The sequence below is a fragment of the Vicugna pacos genome, chromosome 5 (genome assembly GCF_048564905.1).
Source record: "Vicugna pacos chromosome 5, VicPac4, whole genome shotgun sequence".
Lineage (NCBI taxonomy): Eukaryota > Metazoa > Chordata > Mammalia > Artiodactyla > Camelidae > Vicugna > Vicugna pacos.
In genome coordinates, this window is record NC_132991.1 from 39,833,677 (window position 1) to 39,844,958 (window position 11,282).

Consider the following 11,282-nt stretch of genomic DNA (forward strand, 5'->3'; position numbering starts at 1 on the left):
TGAGTATTGTTTGGTGGTCTCCTTAAACCACATTTTTGGCAAGTTTTCTTTGTGCTCTTGGAAAGGCAACATTCTTTGGGAAAAGAACACTGAGCTAGAAATGGTCGAAGTCCCAGATTGTCTTCTGAAGAGTCTACTTCAAAGGAGAGCATTCCTTTGAATGTGCTGGTTACCCTATATGCATTTGTTTTATAAACAAAATAGCTTTTTAGACACATTGCATTTAATCCACATTATAGTCCAAGTACTGCATTGGGCACCATCAGAAACTTGGAATCTATGTGTTTGATAAAGGGAAACGCATGCTAGAATAGGGATCATGAAATTAGATTCTATAAGCATGTCTTGGAGAGGTCACAGTTAATCTGAGCTTCATTAATGCATAAAATAAGGAGGTTGCATTTGATGAACTAACATCTGAAAATTCAGTGATTTTATTTTGAGTTAGTAAAAAGACATTTAAAAGTATCACTCCTGTCAAAGAGAAAAAAATGTACAAAATAAATATTCTTGTAAAGATGGGTCATAGGGTAAAGGAGTCAGCAAAAACAAATGAGGAGATCTTGGAAGACTCCCTAGGTTTTATTGCACGAGATCTTGAGAGCATGATAAAACATGAGTTGTGGACAGAAATAGGGAGTTCTTGGACTTATTTCCCTATTGCTCTAATATAGAAAAGGGCATTTGAAAATAATGTATGTGATACTCTGATTTAAAAGAGTATTTAAGCTCAGTAGGCTTGGCCTGACTTTTAAAGGAACAAATGGGCATAGACTGGAGGAGAAGACTGGGTAGGACTTCTGAGGGGACAGCAGAGAATAGTATCTGTCAGTGGCTACATGCCAAACCAGAAACTGAGGAGGAGGAGATAAGCCAGTTGACCAGGATGAACTAGAATATTGCCAGTCTTCATTAGACTTCAATATTGGGGGAGGTGAGGAGAAAACCTTTCCAGGTCACTTCAATGATAGTGTGAGATTTTGAAAATCTAGATTAGGGCCCCTGGGGGGTTTTGAACAAGAGTGAAACAGTATGCAGCTCTATGTCAAGGACTTTAAGATTCTTAAGTGAATTTTTATTTTAAAATGAAATTGTTTCTTATACTTTAAGTATATGGGAATAAGAGATGCAGATTTTATTTCTAAGGGCACTAACTTATATTTGGAATAAGCATCATCTGTAGTTTATTCGAGATACTGTTTTTCCTTATTAATTCTTAGATGCCAGTTGGTTATTCATGTTGCCCTAAAATTGTCATGTTTTTAAATGTTTGCTGAAATCTAGTTTTTTGTTGACTTTTAGATTTCATATATTATATGACAGCAGCCATTTTTTTTTAAATCAAACCTTGTGGATATGAAATGAAGTTTTTTAGTTCTTCTTGTGACATTACCAGTTACACAAGGAAGCATAAATATCCTAGAGCACAGAGATTAAGTAGGAAGGAAGTATTGAAATAAATCGTGCTAAGTCCTGGGTGTTCTACATAGGCTGTGGAGTCAGAAGCTTCATGAGGTTCACATAGACAAGCCAAGAATTAGTGAAAACATAATTTAAATGCCACAGAGGTGACAAGATGGGAAAGGTAGCTCTTCCTGTTTGTTAATGAAGCTTTCCCTATCACAGAGGATTGAATATATGTTAAATAATTACACACTTGAATTCCTTAGAAAATCAAATCTTTTCAAATAGAAAGATGCTTCTGCTGGCAAATAAGAATTAACAAAAATGATAACGGCAACCAATCACAGTAACATCCCATTAGTAGACATCGCAGAAAAATGAAAGCAGATTAACCAATACATTTATAAAGAAATTGCAAGGGAGGAAATGAATTGCAGATCACACCAAGAAACAAAACCCAATAAAAGGAAATGCCCATCTTTGCGAGAACACAGATTTGAGCTCTAAAGTATAAACAATTTATAAATCAGTAGCTTTTGAAAATATACTTCAGGGATCCTTTGCAATATATTTTAATATACACTTGCTACTATGTTGTTTCCTCTACTTGAACGCAAAGACCAATCTTCTATTTGTTTTTCAGTATGTTCAGAGTTGTCCAGATTGGGATTTTGGGTCAGTAATAAATATTCTTATCTAAAAGTCAGACTTTTTCCTATGAAGATGAGAGAATGATGTCTGATGTCACCAGAGTAATTTAACAGTTTGATAACTGAATAGTCGTTAAGATCAGAAAGCATTGTAATAATTAAAATTAATGAAATTTATGAAGTAATACATTTAAAAGTTAAAGAATCAAAATAGTTTCCCTATTTAGAACTTCCTTGAATATCCCGTACTGAATTTCTGCATTTATTCCTGTGCTGCTTCTCAAAATATATTTCTTGCTCATATTCAGAGAAAATGTCTCTTTCTAAATGCTTTTTATGAAGAAAACATATTATGTGGTGGTATAGCAGTTAAGAAGTGAAATACTGACTCAGAGTTTCCTGATGGATAAAATTAATTTAGAAAAGAAATACAAATAGAAGCAGCGTAGTCACGGGTATGAGACAGTTGTCCACATGCGCTGTTATGCAGAAGGTATTGCTTTGGGTGGTTTCCTGTGAACTCCTTTGAGGGCCGGTTCATTGTTGAGGTTGCCCATTGGTGAGAGCCTGCCGGGCTGCCCTCTGCTCCTTGTCTTACTGAGAGCACACTGACCTGACTGATGGCTTCATATCCAGCCCTCATGGAACTTTCTGTAGGGAAACCATGTTTGTAAGCCCAACAGCACAATGCAGCACAACTTTATTTCCTAGTACATGGTTTTTCTAGAACCCAAAAGACAGGGTTGTTATTTCAAGGACATGTTTGCTGATTTAGGTGGCAGTGGCTTCCACTAAGATGCAGTCACCTCTGAACAAGGACACGTTTATTCCAGCATCAGATCTGCCCGTCACGAACTGAGTCTAAAGATAGCTTTCACTGATGGGTATCTGTAACCCTTGGCCTTTTTCACATCAGGCTGGCTAAAAGCTCCAACAACTATGGCTCCTAACATTAGGAGGTTAAGAGTTCCAATTAACAAGTCTTCTGTTACCAGTCAGTTCATTTAAAAGCCCATCGTTTTGATGCCTTCACTTTCCTTCCTGTGACTTCTCAAAAGAAAACGATTTGCCTCACACACACATTTTCTTCATCCCCATGAATCATTTATTTTTGTAACTGGAAATTTACTTCTCTTAATCTCCCTCAGCTTTCCACAAACACTTACTGATTATGGGGACATGATGTTATGTAATAGCTTCATCCTTACCACGTGCAAAAGTAGGGATTTCAGACCCTGCCCAGTTAAGTCTCTTGTTTGCTGCTCTGCATTTCTAGATGACAAAGAACGGCACCGTGGAATCGGAAGAAGCTAGCACTCTTACAGTGGACGACATTTCTGATGATGATATTGATTTAGACAACACAGAAGTAGACGAGTACTTCTTTTTACAACCCCTGCCAACAAAAAAACGGAGAGCACTGCTGCGGGCCTCTGGAGTGAAAAAGATTGATGTGGAGGAAAAGCACGAGCTGCGAGCCATCCGCCTGTCTCGAGAGGACTGTGGCTGTGACTGCCGGGTGTTCTGTGACCCAGAAACGTGTACCTGCAGCCTGGCAGGCATTAAGTGTCAGGTAAGGACCAGGATTTCGGGGAATCCAAAGACAAGACATTATACGCCATCCCCTAAAGAGGTGGTTGTGTTACATGTAATGAAGTTTCTCACCCATAGAAGAAAACTATGGGGCATGTGATTCAAGAAGAGAGAAATGCCAATTCAAGGACATTTATGGATATTTATAATATGCTTATTATATAAGATATAGTGTGAAAGGCAATCTAAGCTGCAGTTGTCAGTTGAAATTTTTTCTTCAATTCATTTATTATATTAGCTTATTTTGGCTTTTTACAAGCATTCAGAGAGATCATGACATCCCTAACATTTGAGTTTGTACTTTCTGATCCATCCGTGGGGTATAAGATGATGACTGGCTAGAGGTAGTGTAGACTAGCGGGAAAACTACTAGCCTGGGACATAAGAAAACTGAGTTCTCCTCCTGAATCTGCTTTTCACTGCTATGTGAAGTTGACAAGTCAGGTAAATTTTCTGGGTTCAGTTTTCCAATCTCTAAAATGAACGGGCTGGACTACATCAGGGGTTGGCAAATTAAAACTCACAGGTCAAATCTGGCCTGCCACCTTTTTTGTAAGTGAAGTTTTACAGAAGCACAGCCATGTTTTTGTTTGTTTGTTCTGTTTGTTTGCGTGTTGCCTGCGACTGCTTTCACACTTCTGCGGCTGAGTTGAGCCGTTGCCACAGAGACTGTATGGCCCACAAAGCCCCAAATATTTACTCTCTGGCCCTTAAAAAAAAAAAAGAGTTTACCAACCCCTGGACTAGATGATTCCTAGGTCCTTGCCCATCTGTGATATCATTGGTGCTCCATGATTATTTAGGTGGTGTTATTTATGCAGAAACAACCTTTTCAATAAGAGCCCCTTAGGCAGACAAAAAGAGAGGACAGTTCTTATCAGTTGAGCAGTTGCTTGAGGTGGATTCACAGAAAAGGGCTTCATGAGTAAGAAGCACCTATGGATTCTGGCTCTGACACTACTTTTTGTTGGGACCAGGATAACCGTGGAATCTGCCTTCTCCTCTGTAGCATGGAAAGTTCCCTGCGCTGGAATGATGTGGCAGGAAGGGCAAGTTCTCTATGGTTGCCTGTGCTCTGGTCGCATTCAGGTCAGTTTGTGGCATCTGAGGCAATTAGCAAATGTCGTAGGAGTTCCTCGGATTGCCCAGAATTCCACTCTCCACCTGTGTGAAGAGCTCAGTCTCAGCAACACTTGCTGAGCCCAGTCACTCTATCTACAGAGTCCAGTCCCTCAAACAGTCGTAGGCTTTAGACTAGATGAACATCCCTCGGGAAGCTTGTAGTCTAAGGGAGGGGGCGGGGGGAGAGCCGGCAGCCAAACACACGAGGCCACAGTCACAGTCACCAGTGTGCGTACCCACCATGGCCCTGCAGTACACATACGTGCATCAGGTACCAAGGATCCAAAGGAATGAGAGGGGAACCAATGGGAGTGGATTATCAGGCTGCCTGACACTAAGTGGTATCCATCTGGACTCCTCTGGCGGAGAGGTTCATTTTATAATAAGCGAAGAAAAAGATTCATATCTAGTATGAGGAATGTTATGTAATTTAGATTAAAATTAGCAGGTGGAGATGAGGGCAGTAAGTTTTTTAAAATTAGGCATGTGAGCTGGTATGCAGCAGGGGAAAAGGAAGCTTTGGGAAAAGACAGAAGCATTGGAAAAAACGGGAGCAAAATTAATGGGATGGAGAGGAGCGGGCAAAAGTGGAAACGGAGATGAGTGAAGAAAGCACAGGAGGGATGAATGAACTAAAACTACACACCGTAACTCATTTTTATTTTGAATATAGGTGAACTCTTACGTTTTAAGCCTTCCCTTACCCTTTTTATTCCTGTTTGCAGTTCGATTATCATTTGTTCTGGCCTAAGTGGGTTGCAGTCCTCCCAGAGTCAAAGGGGTTGCCATGAGGTCCTGGATTTTAATTTAGTGTGTGAGAGTTCCCAGGGGCTAATCTGTGTTCTCCTCCCAAGGTGGATCGAATGTCTTTCCCGTGTGGGTGCACGAAAGAAGGATGTAGTAACACAGCAGGTAGAATTGAATTTAATCCTATCCGTGTCCGGACTCACTTTTTGCACACAATCATGAAGCTTGAACTGGAGAAAAACCGAGAGCAGCAGATCCCCACGCTGAACGGCTGCCACGGTGAGATAAGGGCCCACAGCAGCTCCATGGGCCCGGTCGCTCACTCCGTGGAATATTCTATCGCTGACAATTTTGAGATTGAAACTGAGCCCCAGGCTGCCGTGCTGCACCTGCAGTCGGCTGAGGAGCTAGACTGCCAAGGGGAGGAGGAGGAGGAAGAGGAGGAGGAGGAGGAGGACGGCAGCAGCTTCTGCAGCGGGGTCACCGATTCCAGCACGCAGAGCTTGGCCCCGAGCGAGTCAGATGAGGAAGAGGAGGAGGAGGAGGAGGAGGAGGAGGACGATGATGAGAAAGGGGACAGCTTCGTGGAAGGTTTGGGGCCCCACGCCGAAGTTGTCCCTCTTCCTTCCGTCCTTTGTTACTCAGATGGCACTGCCGTCCATGAAAGCCACGCGAAAAATGCGTCCTTTTATGCCAACTCTTCCACCCTATATTACCAAATAGATAGCCACATTCCTGGAGCGCCTAGCCCAATCTCCGAGAACTACTCGGAACGAGACACTGTCAAGAATGGTACCCTCTCGCTGGTGCCTTACACCATGACCCCGGAGCAATTCGCCGACTATGCCCGCCAAGCCGAAGAAGCCTACAGCACCGCCCACTACCCAGCCGCCAACCCCTCGGTCATCGTCTGCTGCTCCTCGGCGGAGAATGACAGCGGTGTGCCCTGCAATAGCTTATATCCCGAACACAGGTCCAGTCACCCCCAAGTGGAATTTCACTCCTACTTGAAAGGCCCCTCCCCGGAAGGGTTTGTCTCGACGTTAAACGGTGACAGTCACATTTCAGAGCATCCTGCTGAAAATTCTTTGAGTCTTGCAGAAAAGAGCAGATTGCACGAAGAGTGCATCAAATCACCCGTGGTGGAGACTGTCCCTGTTTAGTAGCTCAACTTATTCCAGTACCGACTGGTCTCCTATTTAAAGCACTGTATTTAATTGGATTTCCTGGGCTCATCATTGTGTAAACTGAGGACCAAGAGAACTTGGACTGTGATGAATCTTCCAGACTGTATTTTGTTTTCTCCTTTCTAGCTGTGTGACTGTGCCATTGCACAAATCAGTCTCTATGAGGATTTTAAACGATTTCAGACTGTTTTGATAGAAAAATGCTAATTTTAAAAAAGTATATCTCACAGTTGCCTACCTGTCAAACTGTGTGAAACCTGCCAAGCTGTGTCGATCAGAGCTCCAAGTTTTGGATTATCGGGCCTGTGCAAGATTGTTAACTAAGACTGGGAAATGATAAGATTTAGAGTCCTAATTTTCGATATATCTGAAGATGATGGTGACTTTTTAATGTAAAAGTAACTATTGTAAGAAAAAGATTTAATCGTTCCATGTGTATTTTATTTATGGTAGTTAGAAGTCATGTTTTGATGAAAATGAACAGCAGCATGTTCTTTTAAGCTGAAGATGCCTAGTTAGCACCACCGAGCATGCCCACATGGACTGCCTCTGGAATCTATTCACGTTTTTATGATCATGACTGATCAGATTTGCAAATACTTTCTTAAGGGTGAAATAGGCCTATTTTTGCTATTTTGGACAAATAAATGAGTCTATATGTGCAGGTCCTTACACAGTTTTCTCTAAAGTTAAGAGTTAGGACAATCCTCTGGTGAGGGTCGAGTTCACTGCCCTCCCTCAGCTGACTGCAGAGATGGAGGTAAAAGGAATTGCCTTTCTTTTGTAAACAGCATCCTCTTGGTTCTTAGCTGGGACAGCACCTTCAAACTCTACTCCCCTACGTCAAAATGCACTTTAGTGCCCCTTCATGGTACCTTGTGAGGGGTGGGGACTGAGAACTCTTTGAAATGAAAAATTTTAAAAATTTTTTTTAAAATCTGTAACTATTATAAGATTCATAGAATTAAATAGAGGAATCATCCAATGATAATTTATGAAGGAAAAATGACCTGTTTTCCTTCGCCACTCTGAAGACCTAACTCGGTAACAGCAGAGGAGGCTGAGGAAACGTGGAAGAGACACAGCCTCAGCAACCAGCCTTTTCTACAGCATGATCAATCCATCTCTACAAAGTGAGTGTGTAACGAAATTTCCCCTTAGGCACTAGCTGATTGAAGAGGGGTCTCTACCCAGATACTCAACTAGGCCTTACTTTTCTGAAGCATTTCGATTTCCCTTGCCTGGGACAATTAGCAGAACAGTCCAGAATGCATTGAATACTTCCTAATTACCTCACGTTCTCTTATTAAAGGGGACAGATAGAAATAAAACATGCACTCCCCACCCTTAGATTATCTGCACTTGGTTTGTCGGAGGACTTCTAAGATCCCGTTTCCCTGTAAATTAATTTAGGTAACTAAATAGTGTGTTCTACCTTTTTTTCCCCCCAATGCAATATGACTATGCTAAATCTGTTTCATTATTTTTGACCTTCTATTGTTATATCATTTCACATTTTATGCCTCTTTGAAATGTGGACATGCCTTGCTATTCGGTGACTGCATCACTACGTATTTTTATGTCTTTTAGACTTGGATGTTTAGAAATGTGGATGCAAATATATTGTAGATCTAAAGTTCTTAAAAAAACACTTTTATTTAATTGAACTTAAAAATGTTTGATCTAGAGAATGTCCTCCTATGGAAAAGTTTCTACTAAAACTTGATTTGGGGAAAACATGTTTACTTGGCAGCTCTTCCACTGTGCAGTCGGTTCCTGCCCCTGCCCGACCCCACACTTGGGCCAAATTTAGAACCGTTAGTATTAAGGTTAAAGCAGCTTTGGGTTTGTCCTTCTAGAGGGAGCAGCAATGAGGGCAGGGATGTTCCTTTTGAATGACAAGTCCTTTGGGCTAATCAGATTGAGGTTTTGCTCCAATCTCAGTAGTATATCGCATGTTGTCTACAAAGTTACAGTTTTTAGTGTTTGATCTCCAAATTTTCTTCCCCTAGCATTACAACCTAAAGAGTACGGGCCCAAAGAGAAAACGACAAGAGGCCATTGTTCCTTCATTCAAGCACGCGAGAGAGCAGTGCGTGCCGTACTGCCTGGGCTGTTAGAAGTCCTTGGGGCAGTTCTTGTGGAGCACTCAGCTTGCTCCTGGAGCGCAGTATGGCAGAGTAGGGCAGAGGTGGCTCTGGCTGGGCAGAGTTGAAGGGTAGAATGCCAGTCTGGATTCTGAAAGGATAGATATTTAATTTAGTTCAGATTTGTTTTCACAAGAAAGTTGATGCCTACTTGTTTATGTTTGGCTAGGGGGGAGGGGGGTCTCTGTTTTGTAGCTTTATTTCCAAAAGGATGCTCAACCTAGAAACAGGCAAACAAACAAAAACAGAACTATTTTCCCCCTGACTGTTCAACTGGGGTTGAAAGTCACTGCTACACAGTTGATTAACCTTGCAGCCACGACAGCTTCCATTCCAATGTTCTTGTACATAACGTAGCCCCTAAATATCTCCCACAAACTACATATACAGATTACCTATTAAAACACCCCCACCAGTCACACACGCGCACACACACACATGCGCACACAATAGATGTATAACACACACCACACACCGAAGAAGGAGAGATTTGAGGCAATGGCCAATAACGGGTACTGAATTTTTCCCACCCTAGAATCTGGTTGTGTTTTATGATCTAAAAATGTGGTCTAGAAATGAAGATCATTTTTAAAGCTGTAGTTTTAAAATATTAGGTCAAAGTTGCAAATAATACTACTGGTGGAATCACTTCATTGTTACTTCCTTTCCCAGAAAAGCTGAGAGAGCACAGTGTGCCATTTGACTTTTTTTTTCCATTAATAGGCCTTCTATTCAACAAAAAAATGCCCACATGCCAGGAAAGCATTACAGTTTTTCTAAGCTTTTTAAAATGGGGATCAAGCTAGATGCAGCCTATGGACACTTAGGATCTTTATACCAACACACAATAGCCTGACCTGCAGCTGTTATATTGCCCCATAGTATAGCTAGCCAAATTATAGTCTTTTTGGCACACAGCTTTTTAGTCATTCACCGTCAGTGGCAAAGCTTTCTGCTTTGGTCCCTGTTGTTTTAGCACCAGCCCCTCTACCTTTTATTAGGGCTTAATTCCCAGTTATAATCCAGGCCAAATTGATTTGCAAGTCAAGTGGCTGGAGCAGCTTGCATATCCTTTGTCATTCTAGGTTTCTTTTGGGAGAAAGAAGTCAATGAAAGAGATTTTCTTAAAGTTTTTTATTCCCCCCATCTCTTGATCATTAAGACATTAGTAAAAATCCCTTTGTCTCCTGTCTTTTGGTTAATTGAATAATATGCTTACTTTTCAAAAGTTGGTCTTTTCTATGTGATGAAAATATATTTTTCCCAGAGTGCCAATCACATATAAATGTGAAATGAACACTTATCAATTAATTTTATTATTAAAAATCTTCACAATCATATATGGCCTAGTAATACCTCCCCCAATAAAAAACTATGAATTACAGAACACTGGCCACAAATTAATCAAGAAACAAGGAGATTACAAGTGATTATGTTCTTGAAAATTTTATACCCTAAAAGATTACTTCTAGGCAAAATTCTGGTTTGCTTATTAAATAGGAAAATATATCGTGATTAATTTCAAATAAATTGCTGTATCACTGATTTTTTGGTTAAACTTATGAGATTGTTATACAAGTTAAAGTCCTTTGGTCTTGATAGTTAGGATTTATTAAATATCACTTCTTTCTTCTAGCAAATATTTATTAAATACTTACAATGATAGGAGATCTGTCCTAGGTGGTTAAAAATAGGAGGAAAACACTACAGATTCTAAGGGATTATGATGACGATGAAGAGTAACATGAAATAATCAAGCCTCATTATAATCCATTTAATTTGTGATGTTATAACATGATATTAGAAAAAGTGGCATCAGTTCTTGTCTAATTATATGTAAACTACAACTAAAAAGACACTTCCTTTGCCTAAAGTAATGGAACTCACTGGATCCTCCTTCTGGCCTCTCTCTCTGTATCTGAAATTTATGAATTAAATCTGGACTCAGCTAGAAGAACTGAATCCAATGAAAAAGAGATTTTCCAGATAATTGCTTCTTCAGTGTTAGGCCTATGTAAGTGATGCTAAATTTATACCAGCAAACTCCTACCAGACAGTTTCAGAGGCGGGTTGACTCACATATAACCCAGGAAACATTTCAGGAAACCTTTGAAGCTATAATGTGGAACACCATCACTCTTGCTTCTATTTATAAACAGCCTATCAAAATAGCAAAGCCTGAGTTCCAGGTTCTAAAGACATTGCCTTGCAGCTTGTAGCAAACAGAGAGGTCATTCGGCACCCTCACGTTTACCTGGCATGACAAACCATTGAATTAGCAGGTAGAAAACTGACATTCTCAAACGTTGAAAGACTGCCTTTTTCAGAGGTGCCATGAGCCTTCGTTTCTCCAAATCTGACTGGCTCTTTCTCTTTAAAATGGCACCTGCTCCTGGTCTGGAAGAGAGTTAAGAGTATCACTATTATAGTCA

General features: G+C 40.7%; 1 protein-coding gene across 10 annotated transcripts in view; it reads left to right on the forward strand.

The window, feature by feature from the left end:
- Positions 1-7,132, forward strand: part of CSRNP3 (cysteine and serine rich nuclear protein 3) — a 177,255-nt gene extending 170,123 nt beyond the window's left edge. For all 10 annotated transcript variants that reach the window (XM_072961092.1, XM_072961095.1, XM_072961093.1 and 7 more), the window contains 2 exons: positions 3,331-3,627; positions 5,624-7,132. In XM_072961092.1, the coding sequence (XP_072817193.1) occupies positions 3,331-3,627; positions 5,624-6,679 (1,353 nt within the window). In that variant the 3' untranslated portion in view covers positions 6,680-7,132. The remainder of the gene's footprint in view (positions 1-3,330; positions 3,628-5,623) is intronic.
- Positions 7,133-11,282: the final 4,150 nt, after the last annotated feature.